Below are 27,379 nucleotides of genomic sequence, written 5' to 3' on the forward strand. Positions count from 1 at the left end.
ATAGTTAACACAGAGGGGAGGGTGAGGGGGGGAACATTACATTGCATGAGAAAGAGACAGACAACTCTCATCAGGAATGTGTAGGGGAAAATATGTTTTTCATTCCTTTCAGTCCCTACTGTGCAAAAGGCTATTCTAAGCTCACAGCCATAAAAGCCTAATATTGCCACCAGGTGCCCATAAAAAAAAAAAAAAAAAAGAGTGAAATGCCACATTCCCACTCAGAAGCACACACCAAAATGTAGTGCTCTCCTGAAAAGGAATTATTTGCCAAAAAGGCCCGCATAGAGCAGTCAAAATCACGTGACCCTTTGCGTGGATGGTTTGGCAATAATTCATATATGTGGCTGTAACTATTTTTCTCTTTATTTTTAACCTATATTAGAAATCAGGCCTTAGTAATTTCTTTCTACAACAAAGGACAGCAATTAATCCAGCCAAAAGTCTCCCATTTAAGAGCTCCCTGTAATTTTTGCTACCTTGGCGCCAAGAAACATATTTTTCCATAACTTAGCTCAAAACAAAGTAATTTTCACTCCCCCCCCCCCCCCCGAAACTCTGAAACATTCCTCTCTTCCAACTTCCCTGTTAATTACAAACTCCCTTTTCACCTTCAGCATCAGCTCTTCATATGCTAATCTAGCCAGGGTCCTTCATTCTTCTCCCAGCCTCTTTGATGCCTAGAATTTACATCTGCCTTCCTGCCTCTACTTTTTAAAAGCTGCCAGCTTAAAAAATAAAATTGTCTCTCGTTTCTTGTAAACGTGAGTCCCCATACTATCTGTGTGGTTTCATTTCATTTTTACAATATATTTCCGTCATTAGTCATTCCGCGTGCCCACCTTTTCCCGTGAAATTTTTCCCGAACTCCACGAAGGATTTGTTTGCAGGTGCTGTAGACTGCAAACAAAATTTGGCTCACAGCACACCTGATTCTGAGAAAGCCCCAGAGTCGTCAAGCTTGGACCAGAGGCCCTCCCTGGGCAAAGTGAGTGGCATCATTTGTTTTTGGGCCACACCCGGCAGTATTTATGGCTCAATCCTGGCGGATGTGTCTGAAACCTTATTTGGTACTGGAGATGGAACCAGCAACTGAGTCAATTGCATGCAAGCAGGTGTCCTGCTCTGTGCTTTTCCCCATGACATGCAGATCTGTCTGTGAATGTCACCAAGTTTCTCTAACCAGGAAAGGGGCTCAAATTTTTTTTTCCTTTATTTTCTGGGCCATACCCAGCGGTGCTCAGGGGTTACCCTTGGCTCTGTGCTCAGAAATTGCTTCTGGCAGGCTTGGGAGACTGTCTGGATGCCAGGAATTGGTTGTGTGCAAGGCAAACGCCCTCCCCGCTGTGCTATTGTGCGGCCCCACAATTTTTTTTTGCTTAGTCTGACCCTCTTCGGAATGAAAACATCCCAGAACCAGACCCCCAAGGCACAGGGGTGGGAGTGGGGGCTTCTGGCCTCCTGATTTCACCCAGCTGAAGCCAGGCCACAAGGGGCAGGAGGAGGCAGCTGGTTCCCCCTGCATGACCTGCTGTCTGATCTCTGGCCACAGGGTGGTGGGGCCCTTCCTTTTCCAAGGAGGGTAAAAGTCCACAGTGGGGAGAGGCTTATGGGGTTCTCAGCACAGACCACAATAGCAAGCATGGCACTAATTCTTTATTTCTATCCCCATCCTCTGGCTGCCTAGTCAGTCACAGCACAGCACCCAGGGCAGTAGGGTCCTGGGACAGCAGGGACCCAGGGTGGCAGAAATCCCAGGCCCAAGCTTGGCCCTCGGGAACTCGGGCCTCCTGTCTCCAGTGCTGAGCTTCCGGGTGGCACTGTGGTTACTAATAGATGCCATAGGTGGGCTCGTAAGCGTCCCGGTACCGGTCCAGATAGCGTAACGGCTGCAGGTGTGGGAAGCGCTTCTGCTTGGGGTGGTAAGGCGGGGGGCGGACAAATTCAAACACGGGTTCCCGCATGTCTGCAAGAAGAATGACAGCGCCATGAGGTCTGCTGAAGGCCAGGAGGGGACTTCCCAGTCAGCTGCACCCTGGCCCACTCTGCTCTTACCCAGAAGCTGGTGGAAGATGTGGGTGACCGACTCATCCCAGCGGCACTGGAAGAAGGCCAGGCCGGCCGGGGTCAGGGCCTCCTGATGCTTCTTGTAGAAATGGAACGTGTGGAAGGTTCGCTGGGCCAGCTGGTAGCTGGGAGAACAGGGAGAGAATGGAGGACTGAGTCCCCCTTAGCCCCAAATGCAAAAACAAACTGGAGCAGCCCCTCGGCGTCTGCCCAGCACAACCCCTCATGGGGTGGTTCAGGGCCAAGTAGGGGAGGGAAGGAGGGAGACCATCACATGGGGTGTGTGGCATGGAACCAGAGGTAGGCAGTGCAGGTTACCAGGGTGTGGGCCGGGTGTCCCCAGAGAAATCGATGGGCCTGTCCTGCTTGAAGAGCAAGAAGACAAGTCGGTGGAAGCCAGAGCCACGCGCAGGGAAGGGGGGCAGATAGGGACACGTCTCTTGGCCTTTTGTCACTCTGTTGTCCGGGATGTTGGTGCTGGCAGGAGGAAGCACAGCCGTTAATGGCCACATGGTTGGGTGCAGTGGGGTCCCTCTGACCACCTACCCCCCTAAAGTGGGTGATCCCTGGGCCACTGGATGATCTGGGTAGTATTAGTCTCTATTTATTCATAAATCTGCAGCACACACAGGGCCCCCCTTGTGAAGGGTGCAGGAGGGGTTCAGGGCCACGGAGAGAGTCCCAGAGATGGTAGGGGGGCAGCAGGCGAGCTCTAACTCTGGTACCAACCCCCTACGAGCCCATTTCACGAAGGCTCGGGGATTATGAGAGTGTCTACCCACCCCGTACTCTTAGGTTGATTCTGCTGTAGCTCTGCTGCACAGATTGGTGGCTGCAGAGGGATAAAAATGACATGAACAGGCTTCCTGGTCCCTCCCTTTAAGGCCCAACCCTTTCGGTTCCTGCCTGGCCTTGAGGCTTACAGCCATCTAGGAAACCAAAGGCTCTGCCCCCAAAGAGGGGGCAGTTCCTTCTGCTTCCCAGGGCCAATCCTTGAGGGAGTTGTGACTTCCTGAGACCTTGGCCACACCCCCAATACTCACACCAGCCAGTGCAGGTATTCAGCGTCAGGCTCCTGCAAGTGTCCATCTGCCACAAAGGAACACAAGCAGATGAGCCTGAGCCTAAAGGGGGCAGAAATGCTCTCTGCCCCGGGTCTCCCAACTGACTGGCAGGAAGAGACCCAACTGACTGGCAGGAAGAGAGAAGTGGAAGGGAGCGGAGCATGGCACCTACCCAGGTTGGTGAGCAGCAGTGTCCACAGGGAACCCTTGTCTGCCTCATAGCTCACTTCTGGGGCGCAGGCGGCCTGGAGGAAGAACGTGTGTGTGGGAGCTCCAAAACACAGGCAGAAACCTGCGGGATCCCTGCTGTTCAGGGCTAAAGCAGAGGCCAATGGCAATGCGTGTTTGTGTATGTGAATGTGTGTGTGTGTGTGTGTGTGTGTGTGTGTGTGTGCAGGCACCAAGTCCTGCTTCTTTTTCTCATCCCCCTCTTTTTTTCTTTTTTTTTGTTTTGTTTTGTTTTTGGGTCACAACCAGCAGCACTCAGGGATTACTCCTGGCTCTATGCTCAGAAATCGCTCCTGGCAGGGTCAGGGGTCCCTATGGGATGCCAGGATTCGAACCACCGTCCTTTTGCAATGCAAGGCAAACACCCCACCTCCATGCCATCTCTTCGGCCCTCTTTTTTCCTTTGCAGGTTAATCCTGGTTCTGCACTCAGAAATTATACCTGGTAGGCTTAGATGCCAGGGATCGAACCTGGGTTGACCACAGGAAGGCAAATGCCCTCCCCACTGTGCTATCACTCTGGACCCCATGTCTGTTTTGCTGCTGTTTTGTTTTGGACCCATACCCAAAGATACTCACAGGTTACTCCTGGCTCTGCACTCAAGGATCACTCCTAGCTGTATTTGGGGACACTATGGAGTCCTAGAAATTGCACCTAGCTCAGCTGCGCACAAGGCAAGCCAAGCCAAACCCCCTCCCCACTATGTATTCCTGCCCCGTCTTGCCCCTTTTAAATTTTTATTTATTTATTTATTTATTTATTTATTTATTTATTTTCTTTCTGGTTTTGGGGCCACACCCAGTGGTGCTCAGGGGTTACTCTTAGTTCTGCGCTCAAAAATTACTCCTAGCAGGCTCAGGGTACCCTATGGGATACCAGGGATTGAACCTGGGTCAACATATGCAAGGCAAACGCCCTCCCCACTGGGCTATTGCTCGGATCCTTCTTGCCCCTTTTATATTCTTTCTCATAACATACTACTAATTAGTGGCCAGTCAAAAGGATAAGAGGATATGTGGCTACTATCACCCCAACTTTCAAACTGGAGTAGGTATGGCAGGCACTACCTCGGTGGGGGTCACCTCGTTGCCGTGGTACACGGGCATCAGGTCGTCCTCCCCGACAGCATAGGCCACGTGCAGGGGAACGTGGGGCACAAAGGTGGCGCCATTAAACAGGTCCCGGTAGAGGCCACAGTACTCGGCCAGGCGCTGCTTATGGTAAGGGCCGCAGGTTTGCTCCCACTCGGCCCGCACCGCTTCCAGAGGGATGCTTGCTGTGAAGGAGACATGGCAGGCAGTTGGGAGGCGGGGTAAGGGCCGGGGCATTCCTTGCCCCATCTCTCTGCTTCAGGGTTTACCTGTGCCCAGGCGTGCAGCCCTCTCCTCCTCCACATTGGCACGGAGTTCTCTGAGGAACTGCTTTCGCTCCAGGAGCTGCTGGGCCCGGTTCACTTTGGGAGGGGGCAGCCCAATGTCAATTTTGTCTTTAGGATCTAGAAAGCATAGACAGATGGAGACACTGAGATAAAGTCACCCCTTAAAACTCCCAGTTTTGGAGCCAGAGTGATAGCACAGCGGGGAGGGCATTTGCCTTGCACATGGTTCAATCTCCAGCATCCCATATGGTCCCCTGAGTTCCACCTGGAGTGATCCTTGAGTAGAGTTAGGGGTGACCGCGGAACACTGCAGGATGTGGCAGAAAAACACCTGCCTGTCATAGGGCTGGAAGGATAGTGCAGGGGACAAGACGCTTATCCTTGTCAAAGATAACTCCCAGCTCTGTTGTACTCAGATCACTCCAGCCAGTGCTTTGGGGGACCATAAGGAATGCCAGGGATTGAACCGGGGTAGACTGTGTGTAGAACAAAAAGCCCTCCCAGCTGTTCTAACGCTCAGGCCTTTTTCTCTTCTCTTTGCATCGCAAAGCTGAATCTTTACTTTGCATTGGAGTTGCAGAAGTCATGAGATGTGACTTGTGATCGCAAAGGACTTGGTCCTAAACCACATCACCAGCATCACTGTCAGTCAGCCTAGGAAGGGGGGGACAGACCTCAAGGCCGAGAGCCACACCATGATTATAGCTGGGAGCTGCTTCAAGCTTTAATAAGGGTTTGATCCCCGGGATTCCTTATGGTTTCCGGGATGCCTGCCAGGATTGATCCCTGAGCGCAGAGGCTGGAGTCTCCAACCCCAAAGCACGGACATCCTTGCATGCAGGGACTAGGCAGGTGGGCAGGACTCGGGGGGCTCCGGGAGGACGGGGAGACAGTCCCCTTGTCCCCGGCACCTGGCTTCGCCCCGAAGTAGTCCCGGTAGGTCCGCCACCAGTGCGGGGCCCGCGCCTCCTGCTCCGCGCGGCGCCGGTAGCGACGGAAGCTCCGGTACTTCTGCAGCCGGTCCAGGTTGCTCACGTCGATGTCCTCGTTGGGCATCGGGCCCAGCGGCGGGGTCCGGCGGCTCAGGGCGGCTGCGGACAGAGCAGGCGTCAGGCCTGAGGGATCCAGGGATCGGTGCAGGCCCGCGCCCCCGGGGGCATGACCGTAGTGGGGACCCCCACCCCCAAGGGCTCCCCGATCCCGAGCGCCCGCTCACCCGACGTGCTAAAGCCCGGACACCCCCAGCCGACCCGCAGCGCGGCTCGCCATAAGGGCGCCGCCATCTTGCTTTCTCCCGGCAGGACCCCCGAGGACCCCAGCAGGGGTGGCCGCCGCAGTGCCTGAGCGCCGGGCGGACCCCAGCAGGGGTGGCCGCCGCGGTGCCTGAACGCCGGGCGGAAGTCCCGCCCACTCCAGTAGCCCCGTGTGGCCACGCCCACCGCGAGACCGCTGTCTCCGCCCCATCCCCTGGGCTGTCTTTCCGCCTCCTGCCACCAAGGGGCGGACCTAGATGAAGTCATTGGAACCCCTGAAGTCTGCATGCACTCTTATCTAGTCTGATCTCCCAGGAGTTTGCTGGCAGGCCCTATGTAGAATTTTTGTTTTGGGGCTATATCTTGAGGCGCTCAGAGGTTACTCACTGGCTCTGCGCTCAGAAATCAAAAATCCCCAGGTAGACTTCGGGGTCATATGGGGTGCTGGGGTTTGAATCCCAGGCCAGCCACATGCAAAGCAAACACCCTACCTGCTTGTGCTATTGCTCTGGCCCCTAGAATTGTTTTTGTTTTTGTTTTTTTGATGGTTTTGTTTTGCTTTGTTTTGGGTTTTGGGTTACACCCGGCTGTGCTCAGAGGTAAGTTACTCCTGGCTTTTTGCTCAGATATCGCTCCTGGCAGGCTCAGGGGACCATAATGGGATGCCTGGATTCGAACCATCATCCTTCCTGGGTCTACTGTTTGCAAGGCAAACGCCCTACTGGTGTGCTATCTCTCCGGCCCTAGCATTTTTTTTTTGTTGTTGTTTGTTTTTGTTTTTTGGGTCACACCTGGCAGTTCTCAGGGGTTACTCCTGGCTCTACACTCAGAAATCACTTGGGGGACCATATGAGATGCCGGGATTTGAACCACCATCCTTCTGCATGCAAGGCAAACATCCTACCTCCATGCTAGCTCTTTGGCCCTAGAATTTTTATTTTTGACCACACCTGGATATGTGGTCAGGACTCATTCCTGGTGGAGCCTGATGAATCTATGGGATACGGGGGATTGAACTAGGGTTGGCCACATGCAAGGCAAACGTCCTGTCCATCATATGATTGCTTTAGCCTGGTGCATGGATTATGCAGTCTGACAGCTTGACTCATCCTCCCAATCAGGACTGTGGCCTCATCCTCCCATTCTTCCCAGGTAACTTGATCTTACCTGCAAGACCCCCGCTCATTCCTGGGAGGAGTCTTGGAAAGGTTAGATTAGGCTTTGACCAGAGAGGATTAGGTCCTTTTGGTCTTTGGCCAGGATGGAGGTTGGAGGTGACATGGATGAAAGAAGTAAGATGCAGGACTAGTAAATGGTTAGCAGCCACATCTGTTGGCCAGGGCAATCTGTTGGTCAGGGCAATAAAGATGTTATCTCTCTGGAAGCCTGCCTGTGAGTGAGTTCAATACCCGTGCTTTCCTGGACCCAGACCCATCGATTAATGGGGGATGGAGCCACATGGCCGGGGCCTAAGAACAAAGGCCTCCATCCACCATCCAAGGCCATCCTAAGGGCTAATTTGCAACACAGGACCTTGTCTGATTGTTCTTTAGGAAGAAAGCAGGTGGTAATCTTCCAGGCTTGTGAGATGATGTAACATCTGATGTGTTAGAGAATATGTCTTGGCTTTTGATCACTTTGATGGAGGGCAGTACTAAAGGGCACTTCCTTGCTCTATGCTCAAAGGTCACTCCAGGTGTGCTAAGTGTATTGTTCAGTGCTGGAAATGATGTGCTCAGTGCTGGCTCTGCACTCCTGGTAGTGCTTGGGGGACCATCTGGGATGCTGGGTATCAAACATGGGTTGGCTGTGTGCAAGGCAAGTGCCCTCCCTTCTGTACTATCCCTTTGGCCTGGAGCGCTTACAAATGACCAAGTGCCACACAGGCATAAGTGGATCATCAGTGAGGGGTGTAGAGGGCTGAGATATGGCGTCCACATAACTCTAACACTGGAGGAATGGAGTCCCCAGGGACAGGGACAGGTGAGGACACACTTGCCCTGCCGCCCCCAGCTTCTCGCACTGACAGACGCCCCAAGAAGCTGTTTTAGAAATGATCCGCTTAATAGAGAAATAACTACACTGACAACTATCATAACAATGCGAATGAATGAGGGAAGTAGAAAGCCTGTCTCGAGTACAGATGGGGTGTGTGGGAGGGGGGAAGGAGGGAGATTTGGGACATTGATGGGAATGATGCACTGGTGAAGAGGGGTGTTCTTCATATGACTGAAACCCAACTACAACCATATTTGTAATCAAGATGTTTAAATAAAGATATTAAAAAAATGATCCGCTTTATTAGAGTCCATTTGTCCTCATGTTCTGGGCACAGGAATCTCCACATACAGAGAAGGCACAGGTGGCCCTGGGGGGCAGCAGGGCTCCCTGCATTCTCTTCACCCACCACCAGTTTTGGAGGGGGCTTGGGATAAACCTCTCCCCTTCCTTAGCTGTCGCCTCAGAATGGGCAGCTGGGATCCGGGATATCCACATACCCTACAGGAGGCCCGTTTAGGCCCCACCCCCAATAACCGCTGCTCAGAGTCTGACAGAGGCTCAGGTATCTCCCCTGACGAGGGGTCAGAGCAGGATGTCTGAGGTGAGGCAGTAAATCCTGGGCTTAGGCACACTACACTCCCAGTCCTGGAGCAGCAGCTGGTGGGCAGTGGGTTCTCAGGCCGAGTGGGCGCCCTTCAGGGTCTGCAGGAAGATTCGCTCCTCCTCCAGGAAGTCGTGATCCTGCAGGGCAGCGGCAGGTAGTTGGATGGGGCTCATGCGTGGACCCCAGGGCCAACTTGCTCCTGGGGCCTGAAGATCCCGACCACAAGGAGTGACGCTGCCTGTTTCCTGCCCAGGAGCTGGAGGTGACCAGGCTGCAGAGGGGATGAGGCAGAGCGGGCTGTCTGCTCTCATGGGGTTGTAGGAGGCATAGTAGGGGAGCGCCTACACGGGGTCACAGGGAGGCACAGAACCTGGCCTAGGGGGCTCTGTGACCCGCCAAGCCGCAGCCTCTTCTCTCAGCCCCTGGGCGGGCCAGTCTCCTATGTGTGAAGGGGTGGTCCTGTGCCCTGTGGAAACTCGTGTGAGTGGGGTGCAGAAGGGACCCAGGCTCACCTGCTGGGCTGTGTGTCTCAGCAGCAGTAGCCTGGCATGGAGCATCGCAGGGCCCGGAGCCAGCAGACGGCTGCTCTGAGGGGCAGGGACGGGCTCAACAGGCACTGGAAACAGTCACAGGAAAACCATTACTGAGTGAAAATACCTCCCAAATCTTCTCTCGGAGCCAAAAAACCCAACATATTGAGGGGCACGAAACACATTTCAGTGGGGAGGCATTTGTTGTCATTTGATCCCTGGCATCCCATATGATCCCCTGAGCACCATTCACGGAGTGATCCCTGAGCACAGTGTGGGCCAAACTAACAAAATAAAAAAGCAGGGCCCGGAGAGATAGCACAGCGGTGTTTGCCTTGCAAGCAGCCGATCCAGGACCTAAGGTGGTTGGTTCAAATCTCGGTGTCCCATATGGTCCCCTGTGCCTGCCAGGAGCTATTTCTGAGCAGACAGCCAGGAGTAACCCCTGAGCACTGCTGGGTGTGGCCCCAAAACCAAAAACCAAACAAAACAAAATAAAAAAGCAAAACCTGGACAATATATTGAATTCAGTTTCATTGAATGAAAGGTCTAGGAATGAAATATAAGACCTCATAAGTGTGCTAATGGGTCCCACAGAACCATATCCAGTTCCAATCACACACACACACACACACACACACATACACACACACACACATACACACACACACATTCTAGTATGTGCTGAAATGCAGCTAGTGATATTGTGGCACCAGTGGGCACACATACACACACACCAACATATGATGAAATGCAGCTAGTAATGTTTTGGCTCCTTTTTGGAGAGGGCAGAGGGAGTTAGTTGAGTTACATTTAGCAGTCTCAGGTGATGCTTGGGGGAATCATGTGGGGCACCAGAAATTAGCTGAATACAAGGGCAATGTTTGGGATCAGAGATACAGTACAGTGGGCAGGGCACTTGCTTTACACAGGGCCAACCCAATTTCGATGACCCCCCCATATCCCATATGGTCCCCTGAACCCCACCAGGGGTGACTCTTCAGTGCAGAGTCAGGAGTGAACCCGGAGAACTGCCAGATGTAGCTCCAAATAGAAACAAAACATGGGAAGCGTTTATTTATTTATTTTGTATTTTGGGGCCACACCTGGCGGCGCTCAGGAGTTATTCCTGACTCTGCACTCAGAAATTGCTCCTGGCAGGCTCGGGGACCACATGGGACGCTGGAAATCGAACCCAGGTCTGTCCTGGTTGGCCATTTGCAAGGCAAATGCCCTACTGCTGTGCTATCTCTTCGGTCCCTGGGAAGCACTTTAACACTGGGCTGGTTCTGGCCTCTCAGATTTACTTTTGACAGCCCATATGCGCCCCCTGTGCATAACCAGGAATCCAGGATGGAGAAGTGCTACGTCAACCCGGTTCCAGCCCCGGCGATTTGATCCACCACTGAGGCATCACTAGGAGTGACCCCGGAGCATCAGCAGGGAGGGCCCATAGAAACATGAGAAAACTAAAGAGTAATAATACTCTGGTCTTGGGGCCACACCTGGCAGTGCTCAGGGCTTAACCCTGGCTCTGTGCTGATGGAACCTTTCCTGGAGGTTCTTGGGGTCCAGATGGGGTGCCAAAAATGGAACCTAGGTTAGTCTCTTTTTTTTTTTTGTGGTTTTTGGGTCACACCCGGCAGTGCTCAGGGGTTTTTCCTGGCTCCGTGCTCAGAAATTGCTCCTGGCAGGCACGGGGGACCATATGGGACGCCGGGATTCGAACCGATGACCTTCTGCATGAAAGGTAAACATCTTACCTCCATGCTATCTCTCCGGCCCCCGGTTAGTCTCTTGCAAAGCAAGCGCCCTCTCTGTTTTACTACCTGTCCCCAACAGGGTGACTGAAGAGCCTGATTATGGTTCCTGTCTTGGAGGTGGGACAGGTGTCCTTGAACCATTGCTCCATCGCTCACCGCTTAGACTAGGGGCCACAGGGCCTGGAATCGTGGGGAGCAGCCTGGCGGGGAGAGACGGCAGGTCCTGTTGGACTCGGTCGAGCTGGAGTCTCTGCTGGGCCAGGCTCAGTTGCTCCTGTTGAGGGTTGGAGATAGCACGGTCAGGGGTGCCGGGGGCACGTTCGTGCATATGTGTGTGTGTGTGTGTGTATGCTTGTGTTTTTGTCTGTTTCTGTGTGCATATGCATGTGCACATTTGTGGGCCCGCGTGCCATCTGAGCCTTGCCTGGTGCATGTGGTGTTCCTGCTCCCGGAGCTTTTGCTGCTGCTGCTGCACCAGCTGGAGCCGGGCCTGCTGCTCAGAGCGGATATGCTGGGCCTTCTGCAGCGCCTGCTCCCCCTCCTGGTACTTCTCCGAGGCCACCTGCAGCAGCGCCGCGGGGTCACTGGGAGTGTGGGGGGCCCACGGTGGGTGGGAGGGTTGCGGGGGGGGCGGCATAACCAGGGAGGGTTGTGCTCCCCTCTGCCTGATGCTGACCTGGCTCATGCGCTCCACCTCCTCGGAGCGGTGTCGCAGGCGCAGGGCAGCAGCACTGACTCGCTCTTTCTCCAGCCGTAGCTCCTGCCGCTCCCGCTCCAGCGCCTCGCGCTCGGCCACCAGCTGGTCCTCCTTGGCACGCAGCTCGGTGGCCCTGATCTTGAGCTCAGCCTGCTCCTGCGTGCGGACAGGAGTCTTTGCTGCAGCTGCCGCTGCCTTCTGCAGAGGTGCTACTTCCACCGGGATCCCAGAGGCCCATCCCTGGGGGGTTTGCCTGGGTTCCACTTGGCTGACCCAGTGTCTTTACAAGATGTTTTTGGTTTTCTTTTGTTTGGGAGCCACATGCACCCAGCGGTGGATGTGGGGTTACTCCTGGCTCTGCACTCAGGGATCCCTCCTCGTGTGCTTGGGGGACCCAACAGGGATGGAACCCGATTGGTTGTGTGCAAGGCAAGGGCCTCACTGGCTGTACTATGGCTTAGTCTCATCCTTAGAAGAGCGAAGTTTCTAACTCAGGGAGGTGACTTAGGGGTGCACAATTTGGTGCAGAGCTTGGTTCCAGTACCCCAAATGCCAAAATTAACTTCATTTTTGGTGCCACAGGGTCCCCTGAATACCACCTGGGAGTAACCCCTGAGCATCTCCAGGTGTGGCTGGCTATCAAACAATAAATCACACAAGAAAAAAATATTAGGGAGCTGGCTGCAGGAAGCCAAGGCTTAATCCCCAGTGCCACAAGGTTCCCGAACAGCCCTGCTTGTGGGAAAGGGGGTCACTCTCACCAGGGAACTGTCCTTTGCTTCTGCTGGGAAGCGCTGCTGCTGACACCCCTCTCCCCTCCCACGGCGCCCAGGCCAGGACACAAGGCAGAGGGGCTTACCTTGGCCAGGCTGACGAGGGTGCCCTCCCGCTGGCTGTCCACCTGCAGCGCCCGCTCGGCATCACGCTCTGCCCGCTCCTTACTCAACTTCTGCTGCGCCAAGAACTCGCTCCACTCGGCTGCCAGGCGCCTCCGCTCCTCCCCGCATTTGTCCATGACGGATTTCTGTTCCTGCAGCAGGGCGGTCTGGACGGGGAAGGGGCAGGTAGGCGGAGCCGTGGAGTGGGCATGGCCACATAAGGGGTGTGGCTAATCACAATGGGCGTGGCTATCAGTGGTAGGCGTGGTTAGCGGCAGTAGAGACAAGACTGTTCCCAGGCATGGCCTTTATAGTGGGCGTGGCCATGCGGCGAGGGGCGTGTCTTTTTGCGGTGGGCGTGGCTATGGGAGAAAGGGCGTGGCCGTTTGCAGTGGGCGTGGCGAGCTGAGCCACAGAACTGCCCTCACCTTGGCCTTCTCCAGCTCTTCCCGCTCCATGGTCATTTGCTGGCCCACGGCCTTCTTCTGCTCCTCGAGGGTGCGTTGCATGGACTCCGCCTTGGACTGCTCTGCACTCATCCGCCAGCGCTCCTGCATGGACGGGGCAGGCCGAAGAGATGACACGTTGCACCTTTGTGGCTGGGCACCCCCATATGCCTTGCCCCAGGAAGCACAGAATGTGGGTGACGTGGACGACCAGGTTCACTGCATCCTGGCAAAGGGGTTAGGACATGTGGTTTACATGCGATGGATCCCCCCATTCAAGACCCTGTATTCGACACCGAGGGTGGCCCCCCAAATTGTCACGGGCTACAAGTAGCAATGCATCCTCTGTAGGTTGTCTGAAGATTGCTGGGGCTCCCACCACCCCACGTCCAAATAAAAGCGATTGGGCCAGAGCTCAGATGGGTGCACATGTCCTATCAGTGGAGACGCAGGAGTAGCTGGGGATTTTGGGAAAGAACATGGGGACAAGAGTGCTATTTCAAGAGGCAGCTTGGGGTGGAGGTGCAAGGAGGGAGCCTGCTGACCCCCCAACCCCACCTAGGCTGCACCCCACCTGCTCCAGCTGCCGGCTCTGCTCCGTCAGGCGCGCCTCCATCCGGCCCACCATCTCCTGCAGGCGGCCTCGCTCCTCTTCCATGTCCCGCTGCTCCCGGGCCAGGCGCTCCTGCATCACTGGGCACAGTGGCAGGGGGCCACTCAGCGTCAGCACCCCTCCTGGTACCCCACAACCCGAGAGGCGCCCCGCAGGCACCTCGAAGCTGCTCGTCCCGCTGCCGCACACCCAGCTCCCGCTCCTGGGCAGCTGTGACGTGTGAGGCCTCGACGCGTGATGTCAGCTCCTGCAGGCTGCTGGAGAACATCTCCATCTGCTCGATGACGCCGTTCAGCGACCTAGGCATTGGCAGGGCAGGGTCAGCCTGGGGCGCACACAGTCCACGCCCGCCTGCTGCCAGGCCGGCCCAATGTGCATGCCCACCGTGTGTGGGAAGTGGCACTGGTCACTGCGTCGATCTCACGCTCCTTCAGTGCTTTCAGCCGCTGTAGCTGCTCCTCATGGTCCTTGCGCATCTCCTGGATGGAGGCTCTGTGGGGAGCAGAGAGACCCCGAAGCTGGCAGGCAGCTCCTGGGAACACCCCCAACTGCCCCGGTCTCTGGGCCGTGATGCCATGCCTGCTCTCTGGGCTAGAAGGTCCTTTCTGCTCTGGGCAAGAGAAACTGCAGGGACGAGGGGGATCTGGGCCTGGCAGGTTCGAGGAGTGACAGGCTCCTGCCTGCTCCTCTGAGTTTGGTTCTTTGTATTTGGGGGACACACCCAAGGCTGCTCAGGCTTATCTGTGCCTCTGCACTCAGGGGTCATTCCTCGTGCTGCTCAGGGGACTCTTTGGGATGCCAGGAATTGAACTTGGGTGGCCACATGCAAGGCAAACTCCCTCCCCATTGTACTATCGCTCCAGCCCCAAGAGTTTTATTCTTTTCTTGAGGGGGTTGGGATCACACAGGTTGCTCAAGGCTTACTCCTAGCTCTGCACTCAGAAATCACTCCTGGCAGTGCTTGGGGGCCATATGAGATGCCGGGGATCCAGCCTGGGTCAGCTGCATTGAAGGCGAGGGCCCTCCCCAAAGACAGACAGGCACAGATCCTGGGTCCATTCGGGGCCCCAGGCCCAACAGAAAGCCAACAGAGATACAGAGATATTTCTCTGATGCCTATGGAACTCCCCAGGGCCCCCTGGACTGACGCCAACCCTCACTCTGTAGGGCAGGTGAGGAGGAGTCCCTGTGCTCAGCCGGGGTCCCCACCCACAAACTATGGTGTCGAGGCCTGAGGGGACCCCCTCCCATTCCCCGGTCCCCCTCACCGCTGCAGCTCCTGAAGCCGCTCCAGCTCCTGGTCCTTTTCCTGCAGGGCAGTGGCCAGTCGCCGCTGGTGTTGGGCGCTGAGCTCGGCGCAGGCCTGCTGGACTTCCTGACACTTTGACAGGTACCGCTCCGACAGCTCCTGGTTCTCACGTTGCAGCCGCTCTTCCCGCTGCTGGCTGGATGTCTCCAGCACCTTGAGGCGGTTTCTGGGGCCACAGCATCCAGCTGTGGTGGGCTCAGTGAGGAGTGGGCACCCAGCCGTAGACCCAAGGGTCGCAGGGTGGGCACTACCTGTGTGTGTTCTCCAGGAGCTCCAGGTCCACCTGGTGTCGCTGCTGCAAACTCTCTAGCAGCAACGCGTGCTGGGCTCGCTCCAGCTCCAGTTTCCGCACCTGCACGTGGGTGTGGGCGCTCACGAAGGTGTGGGTGCTCAGCGGGGTTTCCCTCTCCTGGGGTCCTGGGTGACAAGCCTCAGCGCAGATCCCAGGACTCACCTGGGTCTCCAGCTCGGCCTGCCGGGCCTGGCTCTGCAGCAGCTGGGCCTGGAGCTCACCCACCTCACTCTGCAATGGTGCCTGCGGCAGCTTCGGGAAGGTAGGGGCCGGCAGGGACTCGGGAAGCAGGGACTGTGGGTGACCACTGCCATGGGCACCGCTGCTCCTGGGTATACCCAGACCCTATGGAAACAGTCTGGTGGGCACAGCGCCCCCCACAAAACATCTTCCCAAATGCAGAGCAGTCTGAGGGCATACGGGACTGCAACTATGGCCCACTTCCATCTCCATTCATAGGGCTCTGGGCTAGGACTCGGGTTGCATGGTCGGGGTGGGAGGTGAGGCTGCGTTGGGGTCATTGCAGAGGGGAGGGAAGTTGTCACCACCAAAAATGCCCCAGTCGGGCCGGGAAGGTGGCGCTAGAGGTAAGGTGTCTGCCTTGCAAGCGCTAGCGTAGGATGGACCATGGTTCGATCCCCCGGCGTCCCATATGGTCCCCCCAAGCCAGGGGCGATTTCTGAGCTCATAGCCAGGAGTAACCCCTGAGCGTCAAATGGGTGTGGCCCAAAAACCAAAACCAAAACCAAAACCAAAACAAAAATGCCCCAGTCACCTCCTGGTTAGGGCACTCCCAGGCTTCCCCATCAACTCCCTGCTGGGAAAGATGTGGCTGCCAGCTTGGCCCCTTTGCCTCTGAGCGGGGCCCCTCCTACCTGGAAGGGTGCAGAGATGCCTTCGGGTTCTGGGAGGCCCCGGTTGGTACCTACAGGCTCTGTGAAGTGAGCACAGAGAGCTGAACTGCCACCCTGAGTCCCGTCAGTGTGTTTGGGGGATTTTGGCTTCATTCGGTTCTGCATGCCTCTGAGGAAAGTGAGGAACCCACCTGGGCCAGAGCGGTGTCTCGGGGCTGCTTCCTGCTTGGGGTCCCCTGCACCGAGGTTCATGGTGGCTTGTTTGGGGGTCACGGCCAGCCTGAGGACAAAGAAGACAGGAGTTTCTATGGAGGCAAAAGGGAGGTGGGAGATCATGCAGGGAGGGGAGACAGAGGGTCCAGGGCACAGCGGGAGAGTGGGGGCTGGCCCCGAGCTAAGTGAGGTCCTGGGTAAGGAGATGGACCTGTTGGATGAAGCTCTCAAACTCACTGGTGAGACAAGGGACTGGCTACCAGACCCTGGAGGGACCCACTGGATCCTAGCACAGCTGTCTGCAGCCTACCTCCATGCCCTGCCCTTGTCCCCAGCTATAGACATACCTCGTGGGAGCCAGCTGAGCTGGAGACTCCTGTACTGCTGTGTCCGAGCGCTTCCCCGGGGCACTAGCCATGGGCAGGCTGAGAAGAGAAGGCCCAGGTGTCAGGCTGGGAGGCCACAGCCCAACAAGGCCCTTTCAGCCCCGCTCTCCTGCTGGGGGTCTGCTACTCCCGAGCCTGAGTGAGTTGATGGCACCCCACTGATTTCAAGGACCCCCTTCCTGCCTCAGCGCTCACCCAGGCAGAGTAGACAGACCACAGAGACAGTCCAAGGGCTGAGTCATAAGGACCGGTTCAAATTTAAGATACCCGTGTGAGCAGACAGGCCTGGCCCCCCTCCCTAGCCCCCAGCCCAAGGCTGTACCCCCCAGAGCTGGGGTCTCCCGAGGCGGCCTCTCGGTCCTCTCTGGCCAGGCCCTGCGCCCTCTTCCGGGACAGGGCATGGCTCAACCAATCCTCTGCCTGGTCATCATCATCGGGTGCTCCACGCCGGGGCGCTGGGCTGCCTTGGGTCAGCGGACCCCTGTGCTGGGTGGCCAGGTCTGGCGGGGCAGAGCTGGGGCCGGAGGGTGCGCGCTGGCTCCCCGAAGGGGGCAGGGCGGACATGGAGTGCAAAGAGGTGCCGCTTCGGGCCTCCCTAGTGGGAGCTGTGGAGGATGGATCCAGATCCAGACCCGTGTCGACATCCACATCCTTGAGGCCCAGCCAGTCGGCGCCTCCCTTGCGGGGCTGAGTGGCAGGGCTGGACACAACGCTTGGCTTAGAGCCTGGTTCACTCTTGGAATCTGCAGCGCCTTCTGCTGAGAACCTACAAGGCAGAGTAAGGTGTGAGGGCCGAAGGAGGCCCTGCCTCTCCCTCACTGCTGGGGTGTGAGGCCTGGGAGGGTAGAGGGCAGCAAGCTGGGCATTGCCAGCACCCAGGAGACAGATGTGGAGTCCCAGGGATGCCCCCAAGGCCCCACCAGCCTCCAGGAACGACACAAGATTACCAGAGTGCACAGGCCGAAGGATGTAGCTGGGTTTGTAGGCACCACTGTCACTCTGTCCCTTGTTCCTGACTTGGCATACTCAGCCTTGTCCCTGGGCCCCTGGCTGCCAGAATTTTTTGGTTTTGGGCCATACCTTGCAGCTCTTGTGTTATTCCTGGCTCTGTGTTCAGAAATTGCTCTTGGCAGGCTTCGGGGACCATACAAGATACTGGGGATCAAACCCAGATCGGCAATGTGCAAAGCAAATGCCCTACTTGCTATGCTAACACTGGCCCCTGGCTGCAGGTTGTTAGGAGCCTGCCAGGGCCAGAAAGAACACTGGCATTAAGTTAAGTCAGTGGTCTTGGGGCCAGAGCGGTAAGGTATCTGCCTTGCCAGAGCTAGCCTAGGATGGACCGTGGTTTGATCCCCGGTGTCCCATATGGTTCCCCAAACCAGGAGCAATTTCTGAGCACATTGCCAGGAGTAACCCCTGAGTGTCACTGAGTGTGGCCCAAAACAAACAAACAAACAAACAAAGGCAGAGGCCTTGTATGCAGCTGACCCCAATAGAATCCCCGGCATCACACAGGGTCCCCCAAACCCTGTCAGATGTGGTCCTTGAGCACAAAGCCAAGAGTAAGCCCAGGCGTGGCCCAACTCCCCCAAACCCTCAGAAAAAAAGAGAAATCTGCTGTGCTTGGGGCCATGTGCTCAGGGTGACCTGGACAGGAAGCCAAGGAGGCCCCTGAGACGTGGCATCACTTTCTGGCCTGTCCCCTCTTCATGCTACATGTCCCTAATTCCTGGGCTGGGGCTTAATGGTAGGACACGGGCCTTGCATGTGTGAGGCTCTGGGTTAGATCTTGGGTTCCTCAAATTCATCCCAGTGTCACCCAAAGGGGCATGAATGCAACTAGGTGGAACTTGGAAGGAGTAAAGATTTCAGAACAGAATTCACAACTCGAAGAGCCTCCATGGGCAGAAAATTCTGTTCACCTAGCTAGAGGGGCATGTGGGAAGGCGGGGAAGTCAGAGGCACAAGCAATGCCCACGATGGGGGGTGGGGAGGAACCCCGTGTCTGCCATAGCCTGATGCTCTCAGGAGGCAGCAGGTTGGGCCATCTGCCTTGCTGGTGCCAGCCTGCCCAGGCCCCTTACCTGACGGCCTGGCGGCGGGTTTGGCGACTGTGGGAGGAGCCCACGGTGGGCTGGTAGGCTCCAAAGGTGAAGTCCAAATCCTCCTCGGACCCTGGCTCTTCTTTGTCTGTGAGTGACAGGGCTGTGAGTTACTGCCTGGCACTCAGGTCTTGGGAGTGTGTCCAAGTGACGGGGTCCCCAGCAGGAAACTCCAGGGAATGCCAAGGTCACCAGACTGGCCTTGACATTGCATATCCTTGCAGGGGGGAGCCTGGTCCACCCCACACCGAAGGCTCTGGGAATGGCTTCAACCCCAGTAGGCTGCCCCATGTAGCCAGGTCACTCATGAACAACCCAACCATGAAGCACTGATGGCTATAGACACCATGTCGGTAGCATGACAGGTGGGGCTAATTTCTCCTAGTAGGGCCTCCCCCTCCTGTCCTGTCTCCTATGCCCTCACCCTGTGGCCTCTGGTACTTCCTATCCAGCTTGAACTCCCGATGCTCCCCGGTGCCCGGGCGGGTCAGGAGTGTGGCAGCCGTGCCTCGGCCCAGTAGCTCATCCAGCCGAGAGCGTGCGGGGCGTGGCCCTTCCCTGCAAGACAACGTAAGTTGGGGTAGTGGCACAGCGTGAGTGGGGGGCAGCCCAGTGTGAACTTGCCCTAAATGCCTCCACCCCACTCCTCCTGGGGTAGGCTCCTCACTGCTCCCCGGTCGGCCTCCGGTCTGCTCGGGGGCTGTCACCAAACCCCAGTACGGCCACCACATCGTCCCCGTCGTCGAACAGGTCTGGCTTCTTGTGGATAGGGGTGTCGCCCGGAGTCAGGGGAACTGGGGGGCCTGGAGGCAGAGTGTGTGGGCCACAATGCCACAGCTGCTGGCCCGGGAAGGGTTTGAGGTGCACGTGGGTGGGGCAGACACTACTTGTGCACCCTGTTTCAGTCCTTCCCACCCCCCATTCCTATGGGGCAACTAAGGTCTGGCTCAGGATCTCAGGCAGGGTTGGGGGGAACCCCTCGGACCTGGACCCCGCACAGGGGCTGGATTTTCTGTCTCCACCAGGGGCTTCTCAGCACTTCCCTCTTCATCTGAGAGGAGCCCGGCCAGGGGGTCTTCCATGTCTAAAGGCCGGGAGGGAAAAGAAGCAGATAAGACAGTGGAGGGCCGAGGGGGCAGAGGCAGGTGCTGCCTGCAGGGGACACTACTGCACAGCCAAGGGGTCTAGAAACATTGCTACAGAAAGCAAGGCTGGGGGCCCCCACACAGCCCTGACTCAGCCCAAGGAAATTGGCTGAGGAACCCCCAATCAGCTGCCTGCACAGTCTTCTGGAAAGATCTCTGGGCATTAGAAGAGAAATATGGGATGGGGAAAAGAGACCACAGATTGTGCATCTGGCACATGTGGCTGATCTGGACTTGATCCCTGGACCACACTCAGATGTCCAGGTCACTGGTATCAGGGTGTTGTCAGTGCTCCCCATGCCACCCCCATCTCAGATACAAGGTCCCAGGAGTACAGGCAGGGCAGGGTTCCCTGTACCTTCAAAGGAGAACTTCCCAGGAGGCTTCCTGTTTGGAATGGTGCCCCCTGCAGGAAAAGAAAGAGAAGGCAGTGCGCGCGCGTGTGTCTTTCTTGCTCTCTTTCAAACTATGCCTTTTTTTTTTTTTTTTTAAATATTTATTGATTGATTGATTGGTTTTTGGTCCATACTCAAACGGTGCTCAGAGGTTACTTCTGGCTCTGCTCTCAGAAACTGCCCCTGGCAGGCTGGGGATCATATGGGATGCCAGGAATCTAACCAGATCCCTTCCAGGTTGGCAGCATGCAAAGCAAATGCCCTACTGCAGTGTTATCTCTCTGGCCCCTTGTGTCTCTTTCTTGCTCTCTCTCAACCTCTTACTCTCTCCAGAAGGCTCAGGGCAATGGATTCAGCTATGGGACGCCCCATACCACTTCTCAAGCAACTTTCCTGAAGTCCCCATGGTCTGGAAATTCTTTCCACTCTGCCCACAAGGGTTTGCTGGGAAAAGTGGGGATACACGGACACACACAGACAAATAAAACATACACCAACAGAGGCATACAGACAGACACAAAGATACATCTACACACAAAGACACAGACACAGATACAGACACACAGACACACAGACACACACACACACACACATACACACGACCTCACTCATGGACTCAGAGAAGTCCATGGGCTTCTCTGGTGGAACCTTATATGATAGGGGTAGAAGCAGACACTGATGGTGCCCCCCCCCCCCGCAAGGTGTCTGCTCTGCCCCTGAGCTCAGGACTTAGGCCTCTTGCTCATGGCCACCCCACATACCAGCTGCCTGGTGGGTCCCCTGCAGCACTTTGTCCCCAGAGCCCTTTGCTGCTGCTCGGCTGGGGGCCAGTGCTGTTGCTCGTGGCTTGAACAGGTCGGCGTCCATGTCATCCAGATCCTGTAGGCAGGGGACACCCTATTGGTGTTCAGCACCCCATGGCCTGGGGACAAGTCCATGTGGGGGGAGAGGGGTGGGAGGGACAGAGGGACCCTGACAAACCAGGGATGGAGGAGAGGAGCGTGGGCAAAGCAGAGGCGAGAATCAGGCAGTCACAGTGTGAGGATGAAGGGGTCATAGCATGAGAATGAGGGGCCACCTGTCCGCTGAATGGCTCTGGGCACTGTTCTCCAAGGCTCTGTTAGCCACGGGAAGGACAGAGCAAGTCTGGGCATGGGGGGGGGGGGGCAGAGCGATAACACAGCAGGTAGGGCACTTGCATGTATGCAGCCAGCCCGAGTTCGAAGCACAGCATCCCATGTAGTCCCCTGAGCACAACCAGAAGTGATCCTTCAGAGCAAAGCCAGGAGTCAGCCCTGAGTATCGCCGGGTGTGCTCCAACCCCTCCCCCCCAAAAAATTCCAACAAACTCAAACCAAAGGGTGTCCAGATCTAGCTCTGGGATGAGACCCCGAGACACCCAGGATGACTTCAGGGACTCAGGAGCACCGTGGGCTTGTGGGGAAGACTCTCTCCACTCACTCTGGGACCTGAGACACCCAAAGGGCTGAGCACAGATATACACACAGGCCCCTAGTTCCATTGCTAGCATAACTGGGCACCCCCACACTGCTGGCAATGTTATCCCCAACCCCTTTTAAAGGAAACACAAAACTGAACCACAGGGGTTAAGGCACTTTGCATCATACAGACCCAGATTCTGACCCCGGAAGCACTGCCAGTGGCCCTTCCTGAGCAGAGCCAGGAGTAGCTCCTGAGTACCACTAGGTGTGGTACAAACACCCACCCTCTCTCCCTGAAAAGAAGTTGAATCTGGTGCTAAGGTGGGACCAGAGGGGTCTGGGGTGATTGAAGAGCAGGGAGAGCACTGGTCTTACATGTGGCTGGCACCCTATCTGGTCCCCACCAGGAGTGATCCTTGAGTGCAGAGCCAGGAGTCACCCCTAAGCACCACTGAGTGTGGCTCCCAAGCCAGAATATAAATTAAAAAACAGCAAACACTCCTCTTCTGATGGTCTCCAGGGCTGAAAGTCAGTGTTCAGCTGTAGTCCAGGAGAGAAGAGGAGGCAGGGACTAGCTCACGGGGGAGGGGGGGAGGGAGGGCAGCGGGCACCCCAGAGAGGGAGCAGAAGAAGGAAGGAATTGGGCCAGGGCAGGCTGGGAGAAGTGAGGGTAGACTGGGGAGGTGTTTGTCTAGATCCAGCAGCAGATCCAGAGTTAGAGGGGCAGAAAGAGACTGCTAGGGAAACAGAGATGAGGGAGAAGGCAGGCAGGAGAAGAGATGGGGGGTCACGCCCCTGCTCCAGCTGCAGTGCTCACCTTCATAGTCTGCAGCAAGGCCTGTGGGTCCGCCTCAGAGATGTCTGAATCCTACACCCAGGAAAAGTCAGAGGAGGATCAAAGCTGGGCTAGTTGGGGGCTGCACCCCGTGGCCTTCCTCAAGTAGAGCCTTGGGGAGCAACCCCCTTTGGTGCTTTTTAAATTTTTTTTTATTTTTTGCCACATTCAGACATTACTCCTGCATCTGCACTCAGAAATCCCTCCTGGCAGGCTTGGGGGACCACATGGGATGGCACGGATCTAATCCAGGTCTTTCCAGGGTTGGCCGCATGCAAGGCAAATGCCCTACCACTGTGTTATTGCTTGGACCCCATTCGGTGCTATTTGGCTGAAGAAAAAAATCAGCAAATCAGCAAAGCCAGTGATAGCATAGTAGGGAGGGAGCTTGCCTTGCATGAAGCTAACTGGGGTTTGATCCCGGGTGTCCCATTGGGTCCTGTAAAACTGACAGCAGTGTTACCAGAGCACAGAGTCAGGAGTAACTGCTAAGCACTGCCATGTGCAAAATAAAGGGTCGGGATGAGACACAAAACTGTGCATAGTGGCAGGTTGCTACTGTGGCAGATTTGGGAGCATTGGGAGCACAGCCTTGGAAGCTCAGTTATGGGAGTGGCCTCTCCTGGCTTCAATCCCCAGCACCTAATCTGCTCCCTGAGCCCTGCCAGGCGTGTACCCTGAGAACAGGGGCAGGAATCAGCCTTGAGCACCGCTGGGGTCACTCCTGAGAAGAGTCAGATCCGGTTAGGAGCTCCCCTCCTCCACAAAAGAAAAAGACTGGGAGGGGATTCCAAGGTCCTCACCTCAGTCTTGGCTCCCGCTGATTCTGCTGCAGTGCCCCGGGCATCGCCTCCCAGGAAGGACCTGCAAAAGCAGCTGTTGGTACCACTCCAATCACAGGTGCCAGCTGGTGCCAGGGAAGGAAGCAAAGTCCCACAGACAAGGACAGACGGATTCCGACAGACGCTTGTCCAGAGGGGCCACAAAGGGGCATTGGCAGTGTATGGTCCGGTGATCCTGACTGCTTCAAAGCAGGCAGGCTACGTAAGGGGGTACCCCAGCCCCTGGTGTGGGCAGTAACCCCAAAGCCAGCACTTTGGGTTTGTTTGGGGACTACACCTATCTGTACACAGGGATCATGCCTGGCCATGCTCAAGGGATCAGTAGGGATCAAACCTGGGTCAGCTGCCTACAAGGAAAATGCCCTACTTACTGTCCTGCTTCTCTGGTCCCCATAAAAATAAAATTTTTTTCAATTTTGTTTTTGAGCCATACCCAGCAGTGTTCAAGGGTTACTCCTGGCTCTGCACTCAGAAATTGCTCTTGGCAGGCTCGGGGGAACCATATGGGATACTGGGGATTGAACCCCGGGTCCATCCCAGGTTGACTGTGTGCAAGGCAAACGCCCTACCTATCATTCTGGCCCCCCAAAATGTAATTTTTTTTTTTTTTTTTGGTTTTTGGGTCACACCCGGTGATGCTCAGGGGTTACTCCTGGCTATGCACTCAGAAGTCGCTCCTGGCTTGGGGGACCATATGGGACGCCAGGGGATCGAACCGCGGTCCATCCTAGGCTAACGCTGGCAAGGCAGGCACCTTACCTCTAGCGCCACCGCCCGGCCCCAATTTTTTCATTTTTTAAAATAAAATGTTTCATTTTGCAGATGGTGGGCATAAACCTCAGGCCACTGTGTGCCAAGCTCTTGCCGACCCTCTGTATGTCTCTGTACCATCTCACCAAGGTTATTTATTATTTTTAATGGCAGTTGGAGAATTTAATTAATTAATTAACTGCTTTCTTTTTTGGGCCACACCTGCTGATGTTCAGGGGTTACTCCTGGCTATAGGTATGCTCAGAAATTGCTCCAGCTTGGGGAACCCTATGGGACGCCAGGGGGATCAAACCACGTACCTCGGTCCATTCTAATGCATGCAAGGCAAGCACCCTACTGCTTGTGCCACTCCTCCAGCCTCACCAGAGTTATTTTTGATAGGGAAGAAGGGGCTGGAGAGATAATAGGGTTCAGGCACTTGTCTGGCATGTGGCTGACCTTGGTTGGATTCCCCAGGGAGACATGACTTCCTGAACACCCCTGACACCCCTCACCTCACCCCAAACAAAAACAGGGAACATCACTGACCTGGGCCAGTTTTGTTTTTGTTTTTGGGCCACATCTGTTGATGCTCAAGGGTTACTCTGGGCTATGCGCTCAGAAATCACTCCTGGCTTGGGGGAACCATATGGGATGCCGAGGATCAAACCTCGGTCTGTCCTAGGCTAGCGCTTGCAAGGCAGAGCCACTGCTCCGGCCTCCTGGGCCAATTTTGTTCTGAGGTTACAAAACTCACGTTTTGTAATGTGGCTCAGTGACAGAGCATGCGGCATATGTGAAGTTCAACGGTCAATCTCAGGGCCCGGAGAGATAGCAGAGGAGTGTTTGCCTTGCAAACAGCCGATCCAGGACCAAAGGTGGTTGGTTCAAATCCTAGTGTCCCATATGGTCCCCCGTGCCTGCCAGGAGCTATTTCTGAGCAGACAGTCAGGAGTCACCCCTGAGCAACGCCGGGTGTGACCCAAAAACCAAAAAAAAAAAAGGTCAATCTCAGAGGAGGGAGGGAGAAAGGGAGGAGGAAGGAAGGAAGACAGGACTGAAGCTCAAGACGGTTTAGGCGCTGCCCAGGGTAGTGGCCAGCTTAGCACTAGCTACCCGGATTCTGGGTGCCCTGTCAGATTTCTGGGCTCTCAGGGGCAGGAGGGTGGTCAGGACAGGATGGCAGCCCTGGAGGAAGGAGCAGGCCGGGTTGGGCCCTCAGCTGCCTGGTACTTACTTGGTTCTGGCCCTTGCAGGCGCCTGGGCTGCCCCCACTGAGTTTCTGGTGCTGGCTTTGAACTTGACTGGCTGATCCAGGAGGGAGGCTGGGGAGAAGCAGAGCCCTGTGTGCTGTAGGCCCCAGATACCTGCCCAGGAGCAGGGGCCATGTGTAGACCCCACTTTTTTCCTTGAACACCCTGAATATGGGGGAGCCCAACCCTCTCAGGAAATGCAATTTCCATGCTTCTTCTCCAGGTGAGCCTAGGAGATGAGCCTTCTGTGCTTAATGTCTTTCAAGGGTCACACATGGCTGTGCTTAGAGGTCCTGGGATCTTGCATCATCACCCGTTGTGAGATTTGGGGGTCCCTTTAGAGTGCCAGGTTGGCAGCTGGCAAGACAAGTGCCTGCTGTACTTATACTTGTCACTCTGGCCCCAAATTAAAAAAAAATTATTTTTTGTTTTTGGGTAACACCTGGTGCTACTCAGGGGTTACACTTGGCTCTGTGCTAAGAAGTTGCTCTTGGCAGGTTCGGGGAACCATATGGGATGGTGAGATCAAACCGGAGTCCGTCAGGAGTTGGCCATGTGCAAGACAAACGCCCTACAGCTGTGCTACCACTCTGGCCCCAGATTAAAAAAATTTTTTTTTGCAGGTCACACCCAGGGGAGCTCAGGAACAATTCCTGACTCTGCTTAGTTCAGCGGATACTACGTGGTGCTGAGAATTCACACCAAGGATGCCCGTAGGAAAGGGAAGCACTCCACCACATCCCAACCCAACTCTCTTTCCAGCCCTAACAAAGCTTTTATTTTTTCCATTTGTCCTTTGGTTCAGGAATAACTCCTAAATGCTACTGGGTTTGGCCCCCAAATCAAACAAAACAAAACAAAACAACACCCAAAGCCCAGCCCATAAGCTCCCGACCGGGGCTGAGGTGGGGAAGCGCCACTTACTGTCATCTCCCAGGAGGTCCCCTAAAACATCCTCGATGGAGTCTGCAACAGATGGAGGGTCAGGACGGCAGGAGACAGCAGGACCTACAGCCTGGCCATGCTCCGGGCCACGTCAGTGGTGCCCACGGAGAATGGCACTGAGCTCACTCCTCACTCACCGCCAGAATGAGATATTTGGCTTGAAAGGCCCCAGGTAGAGGGAAACAATAACTTTGGCCAAGGAAAAAGCTGAAGGTTGTTAGTGAGCCTTTGTTTTTGTTTTTTTCTTTTTCCTGGGGGAAGGGGACACACCCAGTGGCACTCAGGGGTTACTCCTGGCTCTGCACTCAGAAATCACTCTTGGCAGGCTCGAGGGACCCTATGGGATGCTGGGGATTGAACCCAGATGGGCCACGTGCAAAGCAAATGGCCTACCCATTGTGTTATCGCTTCAGCCCCTGGACCTTGTATTCTATGGGGCCAACAAGCCCATTTTTCTGGTGCTAAACCGAGCTATGAGTGTCTTGGGTGAGGACTGCCTAAGCTCTCAGGGTGCACACAAATTATCTCTCCATAGGGGCCCCTTTACCCTCCAGGGGAAGGGTCCAGGACAGTGAGGGAGACCCAATGATGTGATGGCGGCTGCAGCCATAGGAAGGCCAGCGTGGGCCAGGACATTATGGAAAACCTCCCACAATCAGACATGCCATTCTGTCCCCACTCTCAGCTGCAAGGTGTTGCACCTCTCGTCTTCCTGCTCACCTTTCAGTGCCTTCTTGGCCTTCAGTGCCTGAAGTGGGAACACAAGACACAAGAACAGAACCAGACAGTGAGCATGGCTGGGCAGTGCCTGCGTGTTATCTAGAGATGAAGGCCCCAGGCAGGAGGAGGTTGTGAAAGTGGATTCTTGCAGGACATGGAAACAGTTCCTACAAGGGGTGCCCCTGGATGGCCTGAAATCCCTCCCTTACCCTCAATGCTGGTTGCCACACACAGACCCTGCCAGCTGGAAAATCGGTTGTGTAATCACGTCAACAAAATCTGCTACCAGGAGTCCAAGAGATAGTATAGAGTGCAGAACACTCACTTTGCACATGGCTGACCATGGTTCATTCTCTGGCATCCTATATGTC

At 55.7% G+C, this 27,379-nt stretch overlaps 2 protein-coding genes across 2 annotated transcripts; both read right to left on the reverse strand.

Annotated features, from left to right (window-relative positions):
* Positions 1–1,774: 1,774 nt before the first annotated feature.
* Positions 1,775–6,028, reverse strand: MRPL38 (mitochondrial ribosomal protein L38). Its single transcript, XM_049770658.1, has 9 exons — positions 5,954–6,028; positions 5,649–5,828; positions 4,720–4,854; positions 4,427–4,635; positions 3,304–3,376; positions 3,111–3,156; positions 2,386–2,544; positions 2,056–2,192; positions 1,775–1,966 (listed from the first exon to the last, which is right to left on the reverse strand). The coding sequence occupies exons 1-9, from the start codon at positions 6,018–6,020 to the stop codon at positions 1,830–1,832; spliced, it is 1,143 nt and encodes a 380-aa protein (XP_049626615.1). The 5' UTR covers positions 6,021–6,028; the 3' UTR covers positions 1,775–1,829.
* Positions 6,029–8,270: 2,242 nt separating this feature from the next.
* Positions 8,271–27,352, reverse strand: FBF1 (Fas binding factor 1). Its single transcript, XM_049768540.1, has 29 exons — positions 27,334–27,352; positions 27,009–27,212; positions 26,268–26,309; positions 25,328–25,415; positions 23,302–23,362; positions 22,481–22,531; positions 20,983–21,100; positions 20,185–20,232; positions 19,667–19,765; positions 19,349–19,484; positions 19,106–19,239; positions 18,664–18,769; positions 16,899–17,342; positions 16,538–16,615; positions 16,169–16,257; positions 15,999–16,057; positions 15,286–15,468; positions 15,083–15,183; positions 14,791–14,997; positions 13,907–14,014; positions 13,682–13,821; positions 13,484–13,602; positions 12,892–13,014; positions 12,445–12,630; positions 11,565–11,741; positions 11,313–11,450; positions 11,045–11,162; positions 9,108–9,211; positions 8,271–8,732 (listed from the first exon to the last, which is right to left on the reverse strand). The coding sequence occupies exons 1-29, from the start codon at positions 27,350–27,352 to the stop codon at positions 8,667–8,669; spliced, it is 3,546 nt and encodes a 1,181-aa protein (XP_049624497.1). The 3' UTR covers positions 8,271–8,666.
* Between the last annotated feature and the right edge of the window lie 27 nt (positions 27,353–27,379).

The sequence above is a fragment of the Suncus etruscus genome, chromosome 1 (assembly GCF_024139225.1).
Source record: "Suncus etruscus isolate mSunEtr1 chromosome 1, mSunEtr1.pri.cur, whole genome shotgun sequence".
In the NCBI taxonomy this organism is placed as follows: domain Eukaryota; kingdom Metazoa; phylum Chordata; class Mammalia; order Eulipotyphla; family Soricidae; genus Suncus; species Suncus etruscus.

Bases quoted from the DNA above. Each gene is read 5' to 3' on its own strand.
- MRPL38 (XM_049770658.1), bottom strand. From the start codon at position 6,020: ATGGCGGCGCCCTTATGGCGAGCCGCGCTGCGGGTCGGCTGGGGGTGT. The intron at 4,855-5,648 runs GTGCCGGGGACA...TATGCTTTCTAG, and splicing joins CTACTTCGGGGCGAAGCCAG to ATCCTAAAGACAAAATTGAC. The intron at 3,157-3,303 runs GTAGGTGCCATG...CCTTTGTGGCAG, and splicing joins ACTGCTGCTCACCAACCTGG to ATGGACACTTGCAGGAGCCT.
- FBF1 (XM_049768540.1), bottom strand. The intron at 16,058-16,168 runs GTGGGTTCCTCA...CTCACTTCACAG, and splicing joins GAGACACCGCTCTGGCCCAG to AGCCTGTAGGTACCAACCGG. The intron at 13,603-13,681 runs GTGCCTGCGGGG...CACTGTGCCCAG, and splicing joins GCGGGACGAGCAGCTTCGAG to TGATGCAGGAGCGCCTGGCC.